The 21,341-nt window shown below is 48.4% G+C and overlaps 1 protein-coding gene across 4 annotated transcripts in view; it reads left to right on the forward strand.

Moving 5' to 3' along the window:
- The first annotated feature begins 1,005 nt into the window (after positions 1–1,005).
- Positions 1,006–21,341, forward strand: part of ING3 (inhibitor of growth family member 3) — a 40,414-nt gene continuing 20,078 nt past the window's right edge. For 3 of the 4 annotated variants that reach the window (XR_005452530.1, XM_038752416.1, XM_038752418.1), the window contains exons 1-4: positions 1,015–1,194; positions 1,446–1,517; positions 16,676–16,776; positions 19,084–19,149. Coding sequence is in view for 3 of the 4 variants with exons in the window: in XM_038752416.1 (XP_038608344.1) it covers positions 1,167–1,194; positions 1,446–1,517; positions 16,676–16,776; positions 19,084–19,149 (267 nt within the window). In the remaining variant the exon portion in view is untranslated. Of the gene's footprint in view, positions 1,195–1,445; positions 1,518–16,675; positions 16,777–19,083; positions 19,150–21,341 lie in introns of all 4 variants that reach the window. The other variant, XM_038752419.1, reaches the window with a different exon arrangement.

Consider the following 21,341-nt stretch of genomic DNA (forward strand, 5'->3'; position numbering starts at 1 on the left):
ATGAATGAATGAATGAATGCTATTAGTAGTAGTAAGCGCGCAATAAATACAAATGAATGAGTGAATGAATGAATGAATGGTGAAGGAATGAATGAATGAGTAAATGCTATTAGTAGTAGTAAGCGCGCAATAAATACGAATGAATGAGTGAACGAATGAATGAATGAATGAATGGTGAAGGAATGAATGAATGAGTAAATGCTATTAGTAGTAGTAAGCGCGCAATAAATACGAATGAATGAGTGAATGAATGAATGAATGAAGAAGGAATGAATGAATGAATAAATGCTATTAGTAGTAGTAAGCGCGCAATAAATACGAATGAATGAGTGAATGAATGAATGAATGAAGAAGGAATGAATGAATGAATAAATGCTATTAGTAGTAGTAAGCGCGCAATAAATACGAATGAATGAGTGAATGAATGAATGAATAAATGCTATCAGTAGTAAGTGCGCAATAAATGTGAATGAATGAGTGAATGAATGAATGAATAAATGAATGGTGAAGGAATGAATGAGAATGAATAAATGCTATTAGTAGTAGTAAGCGCTAAATAAATGCGAATGAACGAGTGAATGAATGAATGAATGAATGGTGAAGGAATGAATGAATGAATGGTGAAGGAATGAATGAATGAATAAATGCTATTAGTAGTAGTAAGCGCGCAATAAATACGAATGAATGAGTGAATGAATGAACGAACGAACGAACGAATGAATGAATGGTGAAGGGGCGACTCCATTAGAGCGGGACAGGTGCAGAGCCGGCCCCTCAGGTGGCCGCCTACACGTCCCATGATGCCGCGCGGTCCGGCGGGCGGGGCGCGGGGGCCGCCGGGAGCCGTAGTCTCCCCGCGCCGGGCCGCCAGCGCCGCCCCGCGGCCGCCGCTGGGCCGCCGGGACTACGGCCCCCAGAAGGCGCCGGGGCGGTCCCCGCGGCCGCCGACGTCACGCCCGCGGCCGGCCAATGGGCGCCCGGCGCGGCGCCCGGGCGAGGCGCCGTCAGGCGGCAAACCGTGTTTTTTGCCCGAGCCGGACGGCCGCTGCGAGCGGAGGCGCCATCTTGGAAGGGACGGCACAAACTCCGGCGACAACGAGTGACATAAACAAACGTCCCCCCCTCCCCCCGCCCCGGATCCCAGCCCCCGACCTCTGAGGGCCGCGATGTTGTACCTAGAGGACTATCTGGAGAGTGAGTGCCAGGCGCGCGCGGGGGGGGGGGGGCCCGGGGGCGGCGGGAGGGACGCGGGGGGGGGGGGAGGACCGGGCGGGCGGGCGGGGGGGGGCGGGCCTTTCCCGGTAATTGACAGCCGCGTTGTGGGCCGCCCGCTGCCCCCCCCTCCCCTCACGCACGCACGCACGTACGTACGCACGCCCGTACGTCGGCACGCACGCCCCGCCCCCCCCCCCCCCTGACGGGCCGCCGCCGTCTCCCCCCGACAGTGATCGAGCAGCTGCCCATGGACCTGCGCGACCGCTTCACCGAGATGCGCGAGATGGACCTGCAGGTGCAGAGTGAGTCACGTGACCCCCCGCGCGCGCGCCGATTGGCCGCCGCCACAAGCCGCCGAGCCGTCAATCAAGCCGCCGGACCCGCCGAGCGCGCGCGAGCGCGCGCTGCGTGCGCAGCACTGGGCTGAGCGCCTGGGAAGGGCAAGTGGGCCAATCAATCAACCGATCGATCGATCGTATTGATCGAGCGCTTACTGCGTGCTGAGCACTGGGCTAAGCGCCTGGGAAGGACAAGCTGGCAACATAGACAGTCTCTAATTAACCAATCGATCGTATTTATCGAGCGCCTACTGCGTGCAGAGCACTGGGCTCAGCGCTTGGGAAGGACAAGTTGGCAACATCTAGAGACAGTCCCTAATCAATCAATTAATCAAACGTATTGAGCGCCTACTGTGTGCAGAGCACTGGGCTAAGCGCTTGGGAAGGACAAGTTGGCAACATCTAGAGACAGTCCCCAATCAATCAATCGATCGTATTTGTTGAGCGCGTACTGTGTGCAGAGCACTGGACTAAGCGCTTGGGAAGGACAAGTGGGCAACATCTAGAGACAGTCCCTAATCAATCAATTAATCAAACGTATTGAGCGCATACTGTGTGCAGAGCACTGGACTGAGCGCTTGGGAAGGACAAGTTGGCAACATCTAGAGACAGTCCCCAATATCAATCAATCGTATTGAGCGCTTACTGTGTGCAGAGCACTGGACTAAGCGCCTGGGAAGGACAAGTTGGCAACATAGACAGTCTCTAATTAACCAATCGATCGTATCTATTGAGCGCCTACTGTGTGCAGAGCACTGGGCTGAGCGCCTGGGAAGGACAAGTTGGCAACATAGACAGTCTCTAATTAACCAATCGATCGTATCTATTGAGCGCCTACTGTGTGCAGAGCACTGGGCTAAGCGCTTGGGAAGGACAAGTTGGCAACATATACAGTCCCTCATCAATCAATCGTATTGATTGAGCGCTTACTGCGTGCTGAGCACTGGGCTAAGCGCCTGGGAAGGACAAGTTGGCAACATAGACAGTCTCTAATTAACCAATCGATCGTATCTATTGAGCACCTACTGTGTGCAGAGCACTGGGCTGAGCGCCTGGGAAGGACAAGCTGGCAACATAGACAGTCTAATTAACCAATCAATCGTATTTATCGAGCGCCTACTGCGTGCAGAGCACTGGGCTAAGCGCTTGGGAAGGACAAGTGGGCAACATCTAGAGACAGTCCCTAATCAATCAATTAATCAAACGTATTGAGCGCCTACTGTGTGCAGAGCACTGGACTGAGCGCTTGGGAAGGACAAGTTGGCAACATCTAGAGACAGTCCCCAATCAATCAATCGATCGTATTTATTGAGCGCTTACTGCGTGCAGAGCACTGGGCTAAGCGCTTGGGAAGGACAAGTGGGCAACATCTAGAGACAGTCCCTAATCAATCAATTAATCAAACGTATTGAGCGCCTACTGTGTGCAGAGCACTGGACTGAGCGCTTGGGAAGGACAAGTTGGCAACATCTAGAGACAGTCCCCAATCAATCAATCGATCGTATTTATTGAGCGCTTACTGCGTGCAGAGCACTGGGCTAAGCGCTTGGGAAGGACAAGTGGGCAACATCTAGAGACAGTCCCTAATCAATCAATTAATCAAACGTATTGAGCGCCTACTGTGTGCAGAGCACTGGACTGAGAGCTTGGGAAGGACAAGTTGGCAACATCTAGAGACAGTCCCCAATATCAATCAATCGTATTGAGCGCTTACTGTGTGCAGAGCACTGGACTAAGCGCTTGGGAAGGACAAGTTGGCAACATATACAGTCCCTCATCAATCAGTCGTATTTATTGAGCGCTTACTGCGTGCTGAGCACTGGACTAAGCGCCTGGGAAGGACAAGTTGGCAACATAGACAGTCTCTAATTAACCAATCAATCGTATTGAGCGCTTACTGCATGCTGAGCACTGGACTAAGCACCTGGGAAGGACAAGTTGGCAACATATACAGTCTCTAATTAACCAATCAGTCATATTTATTGAGCACCTACTGTGTGCAGAGCACTGGGCTAAGCGCCTGGGAAGGACAAGTTGGCAACATATACAGTCTCTAATTAACCAATCGATCGTATCTATTGAGCGCCTACTGCGTGCTGAGCACTGGGCTGAGCGCCTGGGAAGGACAAGTTGGCAACATAGACAGTCTCTAATTAACCAATCAATCGTATTTATTGAGCGCCTACTGTGTGCAGAGCACTGGGCTGAGCGCCTGGGAAGGACAAGTTGGCAACATATACAGTCCCTCATCAATCAATCGTATTTATTGAGCGCTTACTGCGTGCTGAGCACTGGACTAAGCGCCTGGGAAGGACAAGTTGGCAACATAGACAGTCTCTAATTAACCAATCGATCGTATTTATTGAGCGCCTACTGCGTGCAGAGCACTGGGCTGAGCGCCTGGGAAGGACAAGTTGGCAACATATACAGTCCCTCATCAATCAATCGTATTTGTTGAGCGCTTACTGCGTGCTGAGCACTGGGCTAAGCGCCTGGGAAGGACAAGTTGGCAACATAGACAGTCTCTAATTAACCAGTCAATCGTATTTATTGAGCGCCTACTGCGTGCAGAGCACTGGGCTGAGCGCCTGGGAAGGACAAGTTGGCAACATATACAGTCCCTCATCAATCAATCGTATTGATTGAGCGCTTACTGCGTGCTGAGCACTGGACTAAGCGCCTGGGAAGGACAAGTTGGCAACATATACAGTCTCTAATTAACCAATCAATCGTATCTATTGAGCGCCTACTGTGTGCAGAGCACTGGGCTAAGCGCCTGGGAAGGACAAGTTGGCAACATATACAGTCTCTAATTAACCAATCAATCGTATCTATTGAGCGCCTACTGCGTGTAGAGCACTGGGCTAAGCGCCTGGGAAGGACAAGTTGGCAACATATACAGTCCCTCATCAATCAATCGTATTGATTGAGCGCTTACTGCGTGCTGAGCACTGGACTAAGCGCCTGGGAAGGACAAGTTGGCAACATAGACAGTCTCTAATTAACCAATCAATCGTATTTATTGAGCGCCTGCTGCGTGCAGAGCACTGGGCTAAGCGCTTGGGAAGGAGAAGTTGGCAACATAGAGAGATGGTCCCTCATCAGTCAATCAATCGTATTTATTGAGCACTTACTGCGTGCAGAGCACTGGACTAAGCGCTTGGGAAGGACAAGCTGGCAACATCTAGAGACAGTCCCCCATCAATCAATCAATCGTATTTACTGAGCGCTTACTGTGTGCAGAGCACTGGACTAAGCGCCTGGGAAGGACAAGTTGGCAACATATAGAAACAGTCCCCAATCAGTCAATCAATCGTATTTATTGAGCACTTACTGTGTGCAGAGCACTGGACTAAGCGCTTGGGAAGGACAAGTTGGCAACATACAGAAACGGTCCCTCATCAATCGATCAATCAATCAGTCGTATTTATCGAGCGCTTACTGCGTGCAGAGCACTGGACTAAGCGCTTGGGAAGGACAAGATGGCAACATAGAGAGACAGTCCCGAATCAGTCAATCAATTGTATCTATTCAGTGCGTACTGTGTGCAGAGCACTGGACTAAGCGCTTGGGAAGGACAAGTGGGCAACATAGAGAGACAGTCCCTCATCAATCAATCAATCAATCAATCGTATTTACTGAGCGCTTACTGCGTGCAGAGCACTGGACTAAGCGCTTGGGAAGGACAAGTTGGCAACATAGAGAGACAGTCCCTCATCATCAATCAATCGTATTTATTGAGCACATACTGTGTGCAGAGCACTGGACTAAGCGCTTGGGAAGGACAGGTTGGCAACATAGAGAGACAGTCCCCAATCAATCGTATTTATTGAGCGCTTTCTGCGTGCAGAGCACTGGACCAAGCACCTGGGAAGGGCAAGTTGGCAACATAGAGAGACGGTCCCTACCCAGCGGTGGGCTCACGGTCTAGAAGGGGGAGACAGAGAACAAAACCAAACATACTAACAAAATAAAATAAAGAGAATGGATATGTACAAGTTAAATAAATAGAGTAATAAATATGTACAAACATATATACAGGTGCTGTGGGGAGGGGAAGGAGGTAAGACGGGGGGGATGGAGAGGGGGACGAGGGGGAGAGGAAGGAAGGGGCTGAGTGTGGGAAGGCCTCCCGGAGGAGGGGAGCTCTCAGTTGGGCCTTGAAGGGAGGAAGAGAGCTAGCTTGGCGGAGGGGCAGAGGGAGGGAGGGCATTCCCACCGCCTTGAGTGAGTTGCCCAGTGCCTTGGCTTGGCCACTGCCTTAGTTGGCCAGTGCCTTGGCTTGCCCACCGCCTTGCCTTGCCCAATGCCTTGGCTTGGACAGCGTCTAGGCTTGCCCACCGCCTTGGCTTGCCCAATGCCTTGGTTTGGCCACTGCTGTGGGCTGGTCCAATGCTGTGGGCTGGTCCAATGCTGTGGCTAGGCGAGTGTCTTGGCTTGGCCACTGCCACGGCTTGCCCACTGCCTTGGGCTGGCCACCGCCTTGGCTTAGCCGGTGCTTTGGCTTGCCCACTGCCTTGGCTTGGCCACTACCTTAGTTGGCCAGTGCCTTGGCTTGGCCACTACCTTAGTTGGCCAGTGCCTTGGCTTGGCCGGTGCTTTGGCTTGCCCACTGCCTTCTTGCCCAGTGTCTTGGCTTGCCCACTGCCTTGGATTGCCCAATGCCTTGGTTTGGCCACTGCTGTGGGCTGGTCCAATGCTGTGGGCTGGTCCAATGCTATGGCTTGGCCAGTGCTTTGGCTTGCCCTGTGCCTTGGCTTCCCCACTGCCTTGGCTTGCCCACTGCCTTGGCTTAGCTGTTTTGGGCTGGTCCAATGCTGTGGCTTGGCCAGAGTCTTGGCTTGGCCAGTGTCTTGACTTGGCCAGTGCTTTGGCTTGCCCTGTGCCTTGGCTTGCCCACTGCCTTGGGCTGGCCACCGCCTTGGCTTAACCAGTGCTTTGGCTTGGCCACTGCCTTAGCTTGGCCACTGCCTTAGTTGGCCAGTGCCTTGGCTTGCCCAGTGCTTTGGCTTGCCCAGTGCCTTGGCCAGTGTCTTGGCTTGCCCACTGCCTTGGGCTGGCCACTGCCTTGAGTTGGCCAGTGCTTTGGATTGCCCAGTGCCTTGACTTGGCCAGTGTCTTGACTTGCCCAATGCCTTGGCTTGGCCACTGTTTTGGAATGGTCTAATGCTATGGCTTGGCCGGTGTCTTGGCTTGGCCAGTGCTTTGGCTTGCTCAGTGCCTTGGCTTGCCCACTGCTTTGGCCTGCCCAGTGCCTTGGCTTGGCCAGTGCTTTGGGTTGCCCAGTGCCTTGGCTTGGCCACTGCCTTGAGCTGGCCAGTGCCTTGGCTTGGCCAGTGCTTTGGGTTGCCCAGTGCCTTGGCTTGGCCAGTGTCTTGGCTTGCCCACTGCTTTGGGCTGGCCCAGTGCTGGGGCTTGGCTAGTGTCTTGGCTTGGCCAGTGCTTTGGCTTCCCCACTGCCTTGGCTTGCCCCACTGCTTTGGGCTGGCCACTGCCTTGACTTGGCCAGTGCTTTGGCTTGCCCAATACCTTGGCTTGGCCACTGCCTTGAGCTGGCCAGTGCTTTGGCTTGCCCAGTGTCTTGGCTTGGCCAATGTCTTGGCTTGCCCACCGCCTTGGGCTTGGCCATTGCCTTGGCTTGCCCACTGCCTTGGCTTGCCCAATGCCTTGGCTTGCCCGCTGCCTTGAGCTTGGCCATTGCCTTGGCTTGGCCAGTGCCTTGGCTTGGCCACTGCTTTGGGCTGGCCATTGTCTTGACTTGGCCACTGATTTGGCTTGCCCAATGCCTTAGCTTGGCCAGTGCCTTGGCTTGGCCAGTGTCTTGGCTTGCCCAATGCCCCAGCTTGGCCAGTGCCTTGGCTTGACCAGTGCTTTGGCTTGCCCAATGCTGTAGCTTGGCCACTGCTTTGGGTTGTCCACTGCCTTGGCTTGCCCAATGCCGTAGCTTGGCCAGTGCTTTGGCTTGGCCACTGCCTTGGCTTGGCCAGTTCCTTGGCTTGGCCACTGCTTTGGCTTCCCCCCTGCCTTGGTTTCCCCACTGCCTTGGCTCCTTCATTGGATGGCTCTGCAGCCCCCAAATAATAATACCAATGATGGTGGCATTTGTTCAGCGCTTACTCTGTGCCTAAGCACTTGTGTAGATCCAAGGTCATCAAGGCGTCCCATGTTGGGCTCACAGGCATCATCCCCATTTTCCAGATGAGGGAACTGAGGCACAGAGAAGTCAAGAGACTTGCCCAAAGTCACAAAGCTGACAAGTGGCAGAGGTGGGATTAGAACCCGTGACCTCTGACTGCCAAGCCCTGGCTCTTTCCACTAAGCCACGCTGCTTCTCAAAGAAAGCTTCAAAAGTTTCTTTAGACTGTGAGCTCCACATGGGACGGGTAGGAATAGTATTTACCAGGCGTTGACCCTGTGCAAACCACTGTGCTAAGCACTGGGGAAGGAGTGCACAGGTGGGAATTATTATTAATAATAAGGATGATGGTATTTGTTAAGCGCTTACTATAGGCCATGCGCTGTTTTAATGATGATGGTATTTGTTAAGCACTTATTATGTGCAATGCGCTGTTTTAATGATGATGGTATTTGTTAAGCGCTTACTATGTGCCATGCGCTGTTTTAATGATGATGATATTTGTTAAGCACTTACTATGTGCCATGCGCTGCTTTAATGATGATGGCATTTGTTAAGCACTTACTATGTGCCATGCGCTGTTTTAATGATGATGGTATTTGTTAAGCACGTACTATGTGCCATGCGCTGTTTTAATGATGATGGCATTTGTTAAGCACTTACTATGTGCCATGCGCTGCTTTAATGATGATGGTATTTGTTAAGCACTTACTATGTGCCATGCGCTGTTTTAATGATGATGGTATTTGTTAAGCGCTTACTATGTGCCATGCGCTGCTTTAATGATGATGGTATTTGTTAAGCGCTTACTATGTGCCATGCGCTGTTTTAATGATGATGGTATTTGTTAAGCGCTTACTATGTGCCATGCGCTGTTTTAATGATGATGGTATTTGTTAACCGCTTACTATGTGCCATGCGCTGTTTTAATGATGACGATGGTATTTGTTAAGCACTTACTGTGTGCCATGCGCTGTTTTAATGATGATGGTATTTGTTAAGCGCTTACTATGTGCCATGCGCTGTTTTAATGATGATGGTATTTGTTAAGCGCTTACTATGTGCCATGCGCTGTTTTAATGATGACGATGGTATTTGTTAAGCGCTTACTATGTGCCATGCGCTGTTTTAATGATGATGGTATTTGTTAAGCGCTTACTATGTGCCATGCGCTGTTTTAATGATGATGGTATTTGTTAAGCGCTTACTATGTGCCATGCGCTGCTTTAATGATGATGGTATTTGTTAAGCGCTTACTATGTGCCATGCGCTGTTTTAATGATGATGGTATTTGTTAAGCGCTTACTATGTGCCATGCGCTGTTTTAATGATGATGGTATTTGTTAAGCGCTTACTATGTGCCATGCGCTGTTTTAATGATGACGATGGTATTTGTTAAGCACTTACTGTGTGCCATGCGCTGTTTTAATGATGATGGTATTTGTTAAGCGCCTACTATGTGCCATGCGCTGTTTTAATGATGATGGTATTTGTTAAGCACTTACTATGTGCCATGCGCTGTTTTAATGATGATGGTATTTGTTAAGCTCTTACTATGTGCCATGCGCTGCTTTAATGATGATGGTATTTGTTAAGCGCTTACTATGTGCAGTGCGCTGTTTTAGTGATGATGGTGTTTGTTAAGCACTTACTATGTGCAGTGCGCTGTTTTAATGATGATGGTATTTGTTAAGCACTTACTATGTGCCAAGCGCTGTTTTGATGATGATGGTATTTGTTAAGCGCTTACTATGTGCCATGCACTGTTTTAATGATGATGGTATTTGTTAAGCGCTTACTATGTGCCATGCGCTGCTTTAATGATGATGGTATTTGTTAAGCGCTTACTATGTGCCATGTGCTGTTTTAATGATGATGGTATTTGTTAAGCGCTTACTTTGTGCCATGCGCTGTTTTAATGATGACGATGGTATTTGTTAAGTGCTTACTGTGTGCCATGCGCTGTTTCAATGATGATGGTATTTTTTAAGCGCTTACTTTGTGCCATGCACTGTTTTAATGATGATGGTATTTTTTAAGCGCTTACTTTGTGCCATGCACTGTTTTAATCATCATCAATCGTATCTATTGAGCGCTTACTATGCGCAGAGCACTGTTCTAAGCTCAGGGGTAGATACAAGGTAATCAGGTTATCCCACATGGGGCTCACAGTTTAATCCCCATTTTCCAGGCGAGGTAACCGCGGCCCAGGAAGTTAAGTGACTCGCCCAAAGTCACACAGCTGACAAGTGGCGGCGCCGGGATTTGAACCCACAGCCTCTGATTCCCAACCCCGGGCTCTTTCCCCTAAGCCACGCTGCTTCTCTAGGCACTGGGGTAGATACACGGTAATCAGGTTGTCCCACGTGGTGCTCACAGTCTAAATCCCCATTTTACAGATGAGGTCCCTGAGGCACGGAGAAGTGAAGTGGCTCGCCCAGGGTCACACAGCAGACAGGTGGCAGAGCCGGGTTTCGAACCCGTATCCTCTAACTCCCAAGCCTGGGCTCTTGCCAGTAGGCCTTGCTGGTGTTTATCAAGTGCGTACTGTGTGCCAGGCAGTGTACTAAGCGCTGGGGTGGATATAGGCAAATGGGGTAGGACGCAGTCCCCGTTCCAAGTGGGGTTCACACATTCTCAGTCCCATTTTACAGATGAGGTAACTCAGGCCCGGAGAAGTGAACCAACCTGTTTACTTGGTATCGACCCCATCATCAATCGTATTTATTGAGCGCTCACTGTGTGCAGAGCACTGTACTGAGCGCTTGGGAAGTACAGATTGGCATCATGTAGAGACAGTCCCTACCCAACGGTGGGCTCACAGTCTAAACGGGGGAGCCCTTACCCCAGCCCTTACAACGGTGCTTGACACGTAATAAGCGCTTACTAAGTATCGTAATTATTATTATTAATAATTAATGATATTCCCAATGTCACTCTCCCAGTGTCACCCAGCAGACAAGTGGTGGAGGCGGGACTGTGAGCCCACTGTTGGGTAGGGACTGTCTCTATATGTTGCCAATCTGTACTTCCCAAGCGCTTAGTACAGTGCTCTGCACATAGTAAGCGCTCAATGAATACAATTGATGATGATGATGATGATGGTAAGAGCCCATGACCCTCTGACTGTCAGGCCCGTGCTCTGTTCGCTCCACCAGGCTGCTCTTGACACAGACCTTACCCCTCAAGGGGCTTACAATCTAGGACAGGGACTCCATTCAGGTGTATGTATTAAGCGCTTACTGTATGCAGGGCCCCGTATTAAGCTCCGGGATTGGTGCACGTGATGATTGTGGTTCTTGTTAAGCGCTTACTACGTGCCAGGCAGTGTACTAAGTGTTGGGTTGGCTACACATAAATTGGGTCCCTGTCCCATTTGGGGCTCACCGTCTCGATTCCCATTTTACAGATGAGGTAACTGAGGCCCAGGGAAGTGAAGGGACTTGCCCAAGGCCACGCCGGCAGACAAGTGGCAGAGCCGGAATTAAGACCCCCATGACCTCCCGAGTCCCAGGCCGGTGCTCTCTCCGCTATGCCCTGCTCTGACCCGATCTGTCGCGCATTCACCCCAGCGCTTAGCACACGGCTTGGCACGTAGTAAGCGCTTAACGGATGCCGTGATGGTGCCGATCACGAACCTCCATCCTCCCCGGGGGAGTTTGGCAGAAACGCCAGCCGTCGCCCACGGGCCAAGTGAACGGACGGAAGAAATCCGGCGGACCTCGTTGGGTTTGAAAAGGTGACGCTGAACCAAGTCTTCGTTCCAACTAGTTTTGGCATCATCATCAATCGTATTTATTGAGCGCTTACTGTGTGCAGAGCACTGTACCAAGCGCTTGGGAAGTACAAATTGGCAACTTATAGAGACAGTCCCTGCCCAACGGTGGGCTCCCAGTCTAAAAGAGGGAGACAGACTACAAAACCAAACATACTAACAAAATAAAATAAATAGAATAGATATGTACAGGTAAAATCAATCAATAAATAAATAGAGTTATGCATCATCATCATCATCAATCGTATTTATTGAGCGCTCACTGTGTGCAGAGCACTGGACTAAGCGCTTGGGAAGTACAAGTTGGCAACATCTAGAGACAGTCCCTGCCCAACGGTGGGCTCCCAATCTAAAAGGGGGAGACCGAGAACAAAACCAAACATACTAACAAAATAAAATAAATAGAATAGATGTGTACAAGTAAAATCAATCAATAAATAGAGTAATAAATCTGTACAAACGTATATACATCATCATCATCATCAATCGTATTTATTGAGCGCTTACTGTGTGCAGAGCACTGTACTAAGCGCTTGGGAAGTACAAATTGGCAACTTATAGAGACAGTCCCTGCCCAGCGGTGGGCTCCCAGTCTAAAAGGGGGAGACCGAGAACAAAACCAAACATACTAACAAAATAAAATAAATAGAATAGATATGTACAGGCAAAATCAATCAATAAATAAATAGAGTAATAAGTCTGTACAAACGTATATACATCATCATCATCATCAATCGTATTTATTGAGCGCTTACTGTGTGCAGAGCACTGGACTAAGCACTTGGGAAGTACAAGTGGGCAACATCTAGAGACAGTCCCTGCCCAACGGTGGGCTCCCAGTCTAAAAGGGGGAGACCGAGAACAAAACCAAACATACTAACAAAATAAAATAAATAGAATAGATACGCAGACCTAGTTATGGCGAGAACGCTGGCCGGGGGAAACACTCTTCCTCCTAGCTGCCCCGGTCCAAAAGTTGAAGCGGTAATAATAATAATTATGATACTTAATAAGCGCTTATTACGTGTCAAGCACCGTTGTAAGGGCTGGGGTACAAGGTTGGACATGGTCCCTGCCACACATGGGGCTCGCAGTCTTAATCCCCGTTTTACAGATGAGGTAACTGAGGCACAGAGGGAGGGAAGTGACTTTCCCGAGGTCGCATAGCAGGCACGTGGCGGAGTGGGGGTGAAAACTCAGGTCTTTCTGACGCCCAGGCCCATGTTCTGGACTGTGAGCCCACTGTTGGGAGGGGACTGTCTCTATATGTTGCCAACTTGTCCTTCCCAAGCGCTTAGTCCAGTGCTCTGCACACAGTAAGCGCTCAATAAATACGACTGATTGATTGATTCTATCCACTAGGCCAAGCTGCCACACATGGGGCTCGCAGTCTTAATCCCCGTTCTACAGATGAGGTAACTGAGGCACAGAGGGAGGGAAGTGACTTTCCCGAGGTCGCATAGCAGGCACGTGGTGGAGTGGGGGTGAAAACTCAGGTCTTTCTGACGCCCAGGCCCGTGTTCTAGACTGTGAGCCCACTATTGGGTAGGGACCGTCTCTGTATGTTGCCAACTTGTACTTCCCAAGCGCTTAGTCCAGTGCTCTGCACACAGTAAGCGCTCAATAAATACGACTGATTGATTGATTCTATCCACTAGGCCAAGCTGCCACACATGGGGCTCGCAGTCTTAATCCCCGTTTTACAGATGAGGTAACTGAGGCACAGAGGGAGGGAAGTGACTTTCCCAAGGTCGCATAGCAGGCACGTGGCGGAGTGGGGGTGAAAACTCAGGTCTTTCTGACGCCCATGCGCGTGTTCTAGACTGTGAGCCCACTGTTGGGAAGGGACTGTCTCTGTATGTTGCCAACTTGTACTTCCCAAGCGCTTAGTACAGTGCTCTGCACACAGTAAGCGCTCAATAAATAACGATTGATTGATTGATTCTATCCACTAGGCCAAGCTGTCACAGTTGGCTGCAGGTTGTTGCGATACCAAGGCACATAAACCTTCTTATCTGGAGCACATCATCCCCCTGGCCTGGAATGCCCTCCCTCTACCCATCCGCCAAGCTAGCTCTCTTCCTCCCTTCAAGGCCCTGCTGAGAGCTCACCTCCTCCAGGAGGCCTTCCCAGACTGAGCCCCTTCCTTCCTCTCCCCCTCATCCCCCTCTCCATCCCCCCATCTTACCTCCTTCCCTTCCCCACAGCACCTGTATCTATGTATATATGTTTGTACGTATTTATTACTCTATTTATTTTATTTGTACATATCCTATTTATTTTATTTTGTTAGTATGTTTGGTTTTGTTCTCTGTCTTCCCCCTTTTAGACTGGGAGCCCACTGTTGGGTAGGGACTGTCTCTATATGTTGCCAATTTGTACTTCCCAAGCGCTTAATAAATACGAGTGATGATGATGATGATGATGATGGAGCATTCCCCGCTGCAGCAACACAGGGAGAGGACAGGCAGAGGTATTATTACCTCAGTTTTAAAGCTGGAGAAATGAAAGCACCGAAGGTCAAGTGACTTGCCCAAGATCCCCTAGCAGTGACAGGGCTTGAAGTAGAACCTGGGAAATAGCCAGAGGCTTTTTCCACTAGAGCAGAGATGCCAACCTGTCTGCTGATCTCTCAACACCGCTTCTGAGAGTGGTGTCCGGAGAAGATAAGTTGTGACGCTCCATCCCCTCTGCCAAGGGCTTCCTTCCATCATCATCATCAATCGTATTTATTGAGCGCTTACTATGTGCAGAGCCCTGTACTAAGCACTTGGGAAGTACAAATTGGCAACATATAGAGACAGTCCCTACCCAACATTGGGCTCACAGTATTCCAGGAAAATACCCTGCCCTTCCAGGTTCACCCCCCCCCCCTCCCCATCACTCCAAAACTGGTTTCCCATCACGCGCCGTTATACGTTAATACGTATATAACGTTTATCCGTTTACAGCGCCATTATACGCTTTATAAGCCGCAGTGTCAGCAATAGAAGAAGCTGTGAGCTCCGGTGATGATTGCCGGAGGGGAGAAGAGTTTGTGCCGGGGAGGGTGGAGGCGAAAGTCAGCGCTGAGGTTCATTCGTTCAACTGGTGCCAGCACAGGTGGCACGGTGAAAACATTCTGCTCTATTTTTGTCCTACCTTCTGCCTTAACCTGGGGTGATCTTTTAGACTGTGAGCCCACTGTTGGGTAGGGACTGTCTCTATGTGTTGCCAATTTGTACTTCCCAAGCGCTTAGTACAGTGCTCTGCACATAGTAAGCGCTCAATAAATACGATTGATTGATCTGTCATGGCGACCCAAGCCTTCCTCCAATACCAAATCTCGCTCAAATCCACCCACTGTTATAAAGGCTTTAAAACTCGAACCTCATCCAAAATGCGGTTAGGGAGCTGGAAATTCCACTCCTTTAGTAAGGGAGAAGCTACGAGGCCAACTACAAAACCTAACTATTCTTAGTATATTTCCTGTGCTCGTACTGTGTATCGTTTCACCTTTCCTGTCATCAATCCTCTCTCCCTCTGTTTAATCTTTTCAGTAAGGGAGAAACTACGAGGCCGACTGCAAAACCCAATTATCCTTAGTATATTTCCTGTGCTCGTACTTCATTTGTGTATCATTTCGCCTTTCCTGTCATCAGTCCTCTCTCCCTCTGTTTTTTTTTTTACGGTATTTAAGCACGTACTATGGTCTAGGCACTGTACTAAGCACTGTGGTAGCTGCAAGCGAATCAGGTTGTACAGGACACTAATTCCTGTCCCACTGGTGGCTCTCAGTCAGTCAGAAAGCCATATTTATTGAGCGCTTCAACCGCATGCAGAGCACTGTTCTAAGCTCTTGGGAGAGTACGGTACAACAGACTGAGCAGGCACATTCCCCCTGCCCACAACGAGTTTACAGTCTAGAGTCTTAATCCCTATTTTACAGATGAGGTAACTGAGGCACAGAGAAGTGACTTGCCCAAGGTCACCCAGCAGACTCGTGGTGGAGCCGGGATGAGAACTCAGGTCCTCTGACTCTCGGGTCCTTATGACTCTATATTCTTAGATTATAAGCCCCTTGAGGCCCAGGAACCGTGTCTAATTCCCATCTCATCCTCGTATATTTTTCCCTGTGCTTAATACAGTGCTTTCCGTGCCGTATTGCCCAGTGCAGACTGTCGAATAAATAGGGAATGTTCTTTTGACGAAGCAATCGTGCTTGGGCTCGGTTGCTGAGCTATTGAAGAAACTCCTTGGGTGTATTGGAAAGGATGGAGTGAGATGCAGTGAAAGTTTTCATTAGTGTGAAGCTTGGAAAAAGTACAAACCTCGAATTATACAACTATTACATTTTCCATTAATATTTCCTAATGTTCGTTGCTACGTAATTTACAGGAGACATCCCAATAACTGGATGGAATTTTACTCTGGATTTTTTCCCCATGTAATTTTTCCTCAGTCCTCCAGCTTTTTACTAGATAATGCGTGTAAACGGAAATCAGGATTTTAGAAGTTTCAGTAGCCGAATTGGGAGTTTCATTGTTTCTTTGCACAGCTTCAAGAGTTTGACGGTTGCCAAGTCATTTTAGATAGGGATGAAAAGAAAAGTTAAGTAAAGAAGTAAAGTATTGAAAACACCAGAATGCTTGAAAGGTAAACTTATTAATAGTAGTGATTTTGGAAAAGCGTGAGGAAAGCGTTGTTCAACTCAGTTAATCAGGGGTCTCTTGTTTTAGCAAAAACAATGCCTTTTATTACTTTATCAAATCCTAATGGTAGTGAGTAGTGTAGACGTTAAGACCGAGACCTTGCCTAGTGCGATGCTCCTTGTAATTTATTCAATTTCTGTGACTTGCCTTTTTGACATCCTTAAGATGATGAAATTATCAAGGCACTCTAAGGAAAATGTAATTTTGAAAAAGAAAAAATGACGTTAGTGGTTTTAAGGATACGGTTATTAAACAGATAATTAAAAACATTTTCAAAATTTGGTTATTTTGAAGATTTGTCCCTGTTCGGTGGATGTTGAAATATCCAACATTCCTCTGAAAAGAAATTCTCAAAATGTTTTATTTCGTGCCTTTTCTCTTTCCCTTCTTCCTCTGTTCTATACTAAAATGTGATGAATTAAGTTCTCACACTGAAGAGAGCTCTCAGATATTGTAAAGTAGAATATATTCAATGTAAAACTCCCGATATCATAAACTTTGTGTTTTTTGTATATTGTAGATGCAATGGATCAACTAGAGCAGAGAGTCAGTGAATTCTTCATGAATGCAAAGAAAAATAAGCCGGAATGGAGGGAAGAACAAATGACATCCATCAAAAAAGTACGTTTAGGTCACAGAGACTGAGAGTTTCTGAGAAACGCAGAAAAATGTTGTTTTGAAGTGTTTTTGAAATAACGACCGGGAATTCAGATGGAATTCTGTTGGTTCGTTGTATAGCGATGCTGTAGAATTGAAAGTATTGGGATTTACAGTAATTGAGAGGTTTTCTACATAACGTTTTTCCTTATATTTTGTTTCTGTAACTATAGTGACCTCATCTGAAAATCACAAACCCTTCCCTACGACTAGTCTCAGGTCTTCACAAAGCACGCGAACGTACAGAAGGATTTTCCTTTCTTATCAGGCTTTCTCACGACCAGTTTTGTAGAACGGGTGGCTGATTGAGCTCCACGGTAGTAGTGTTCGAGAGACACAGTGGTCCGGTGACTTTCAACCGTGGAAAAACGGAAGGGGAAGTCACTAAGCCAAGTGGCATGCTGCACCCCCAGAGCGCCGGACCACCCCCAAAGCTCCCGGGGGGCTCCTTGGGGTGCTAGAAATGGACATCTCCACCCAGGGGCTCATCATAACCAGAGGTCAGGTTAGTTGTGGAGACCCTTAGGCCTCCCCGCATGCTCCTTAGCGGAATTTGGGAGCGACTGTCCCCGTTGGAGGTTGGCCAGACAAGGATCTGGACCTCATGGGCTTTGCAGCTGGCTCACCCTTTGCAAATTTAGGGGTCAGAAGGTCCTGGGTTCTAATCCCGGCTCCGCGACTTTGCCTGTAACCTGGGGCAAGTCACTTAACGTACCGCGTCTGTAAAATGGGGGTTAAGACTGGGAGCCCTAGGTGGGACAGGGACCGTCTCTAACCTGATTTGCTTGTATCTTTGCCAGTGCTTAGTTCAGTGCCCGGCACCCAGTAAGCGCTTAACAAATGCCGCAGTTATTATTATCATCATTATTAATTTTCGGGGAGGGGAGGCCCTTAGAAGCCAGTTGGTACTGGAGGTTGCCAGATGATCCTGCCTCTGGCCTTCTGGGTTATTGGAGCAAATGTGTTCCTAGCCCCCACAACACTTAGGTCCGTATCTTTACACTCTGCTCTTCTCCTGCCTATTTTAATGTCCGTCTCTCCCTCTTAGTTGGAAGCTTCTTGGTGACAGGGGCGGCCTCAGTTCCGTCTCTATTATTGTATTGAACCAAACACTTAGGACGGTGCTGTGCACACAGTAGGGCTCCAGAAATACCCCTGACTGGCTGTGGGCCATTTCCACACCCAACAGGGATTGCTAGCGTTGCAAAGCCCCTCACTGCCATTCTTGTGCCGAGACCGACGCAGTTACTTAGAAATGGGAATTGGTTAATATTGTGCAGTTTAAGTAAAGAACAAGGGTGATTAATCCAGAGTGTTTGTTGGGGTGAGGAAGCGGGGGGCAGAGAACCTGGTTCTAGTCCTGGCTTCACAGCTGGAACTGCTGTTTGACCTTGGGTAACTCACCTAACTTTTCTGTGCCTCAGTTTCCTTGTCTGTTTTAAAAAAAAGTGGGGGGGATTAAATCCTAATCCTTCCTAATTAGACTGTGAGCCCCCGGTGGGACGGGGTCTGTGTCCAACCTGATTGTCTAGCATCCAGTAGGCACATCATAAGGCTTTAGAGGTACTGTAAGCATTAGTGCTATTACTGGGCTGTCATTTTAAAAGTAGAGTTTGTTAGAACAGGTATAAAAACCAAACTGGGAATTGCTTGCTTTTACAATCAGTATGCTCGTCATTTTTCCGGGTCTGAAGTTTGTTGACTGTTTTGTCCCCATTTTTTTCCAAATCTCTTTTTGGGTCAGAGGGCTGAATGAATCCATAGGTTGCAATAGGGGTCATATAAGTAGGTTCAGATAATTTTTGACAGGTGTTGGTTTGGCTGTTTAGAAATAGGACCATCAGCGAATCAGTACAGGATGCTAATATCGGTGGCCCTTTTTTTTTTTTAAGTTCCTCTGGACGTCTGCAACATTTTGCCGATTCTTAAGGTCTTCCTTCAGAACTTCTTTGAGTTAATCAGTGGTATTTATGGAGTGGTTAATGTGCAGAGCACTGAACTCAGAGCTGGTGAATTAAGAAAGATCGCTGAATGCACAAAATAAGCAATGCAGAAATTCACCCAATTTCCTTATGGTTTCATGTTTATAATTTACCAAACAAAAGAATAAAAATTTCTGGAAATGTCCAAGATTTGGAAGGTACAAAAAATGGTTTAATGATTTCACTTTCTATCAAGTTGTTGTTGATTTGACGGTGTCAGTGCTAAGTAATCATACAAGCGCTAATGTCCAACTGTTTCGGTCTTTAAAATTATAATCTCTTCTTTCAGGATTACTATAAAGCTTTGGAGGATGCAGACGAGAAGGTGCAGTTGGCCAATCAGATCTATGACTTGGTAAGTAGAACTGGTGCACATTTAGAGTTTGATAATTTCTTTTGCTATAATCAGTTAGGATTTGATGATAAATGATTTTTATCTTGAGTTACGCTATGACATTATCTATTCACCAAGGCTGAACGCCTGAAGCAGATGTGATTTTTGGTTTTCAGTCCATCTTTAAAATATACTTTTTTAAGTCTTGTGATGAGAAATAGTGAAAAGCCTAGAAACGTCAGATAATACGTTACCAAACGGAAGCTTTGGCCTTGAGTCTGAATTGCTTAGGGAATTAATTCTCCTGTTAATGTAAAAACAGAAATTGACTTTGGTTTTATTTTAAATCATCAAATTTTAATCAGTTTGCGTGTTGACCTATCTACTGTAGTCAGCAGGTAACGCACTGCTACGGCATCTCGTGCCTACCCTTTACAGTCCGGTAATAATAACGCTCATTCACACGTGTATTTGATAAGGTTATAGGAAGGAATGGGGAAAGAGAAAATCATCTGTGCATCTAAATAGATTCTAGCAGTGGGAATAAAATCTAAATCCTGGAAAGCCGAGAAGTTATACCCAGTCTTTATTTGTATTCTGAGTTTAGACTCTAAAAAGCTTAATGCTGTATTTGGCAGACTTTGGATTTGCAGTATTCTTGTCCCGAAGACTTACATCAGTAAACGTTTACTTGTGTGATTTATATAACGTAAATATGTGGCTCCTCGGCGAGACACTGTAAAAGTATGCAAATGAAACCAGCGTTTGTCATTTTTGTGCCAGATTCTACATAAAAATGTGATTTTCCTGCAAGCTGCAACTTCAGTTAGTGGAATCTACATAATTCCTCAGTTTTAATCAGAGTACAGAGTCCTGCCCAGTCCTAAGTGTGGCACACGATGCCTCCTCTCCTCTTCGCCACCGCTTTTCTTCAATGCCATCACCCATCGGCCGTGATGGAGAAAGTAGGATGCCAGCCGGGGTGGGGAGCGGTTCCTGCTCCTTCTGCGGCACACTCCAGCATTGATGAGAGTGGGGAACTCCTGCTGCTTCTGCCTTGGCAGCCACGATCGGAGGGTCCCTCTCTTGGAGAATGGCCCATAATTGTGCACCGCGGCAGGTGGGCATTCCTAGCAGTCGTGTGTCGTCCCCACCACCACCACCAGCACCAGGGCATCATTTTTCCATGGGGGGTCATATCTAGGGCCCAAGCAACAAAGTGGCGATATTCCTAAGATTCCGGAGCCGGTGAGGTGAAGACTATAGGCATCACAGTCCATCTCAGTTGACAACACTACCGTCCTCTTTGGTCCAGAAGCCTACAAACTGGCTGTCGTCACTGACTCCTCCTGATCTTTCAACTCTCACATTCCCACCGGTTCTTCCTGCACAGCGTGCTGTGACTCCACTCCTTCTTTCCACGCGAACCTCTAGTCCACTGATACTAGTGCAGTGCAAGCTCGGGTCATGGCACGGCTAGACTTCTGCACCAGCCTCCACGCTGGTCCTTCTGACTCCAGCCTCTCCTCTGTCCACTCTGTGCTATGCGCTGCTGCCCGGATCATCTCCTTGAAGCGTCGCTCAGCTCACACCTCCCGTCTCTCCGAGTCCCTCCACTGGCTTTCCATTTTCCTCCGCATCGACGCAGAAACTCCTCCTTCACCAACTTTCTCCATCTTCCACACCAGCCCCCTTTGCCCGCTCACCCCCCAACCGGCTCTCCTCGTTCCTCTCAAGCCAGCCTCCTAACTGGACCTCGCGCTTGGTTCTTCCACCGCGACCCCCTCGTCCCTCCTCCGTTTACATGGCATAGGGGATAGAGTGCGGGCCTGCGGGTCAGAAGGTCGTGGGTTCTCATCCCGGCTCCACCACGTGTCTGCTGCGTGGCCTTGGGCGAGTCACTGCCCTTCCTCTGGGCCTCAGTTACCTCTCCTGTAAAATGGAGGTTGAGACCGGGAGCCCCACGTTTGTCCAACCCAGTTTGCTCGTATCCACTCCAGTGCTTGGCACAGAGTAAGAGCTTAACGATTATTATTAATCATTATATTGGTCCCCAGGCTGAAACTCCCTCCACCACAAATCTGGTGGACCATGGTCCTCTCCATATTCAGGGCCTTCCTAAAAATCCCACCTCTTCCAACAGCCCTTCCGTGATTAATTTCTGAGCACCCCATTAGCCAACACGATCGCTTTTGAACTTACTCATAACCAAT

Source organism: Tachyglossus aculeatus, chromosome 10 (genome assembly GCF_015852505.1).
Source record: "Tachyglossus aculeatus isolate mTacAcu1 chromosome 10, mTacAcu1.pri, whole genome shotgun sequence".
Lineage (NCBI taxonomy): Eukaryota > Metazoa > Chordata > Mammalia > Monotremata > Tachyglossidae > Tachyglossus > Tachyglossus aculeatus.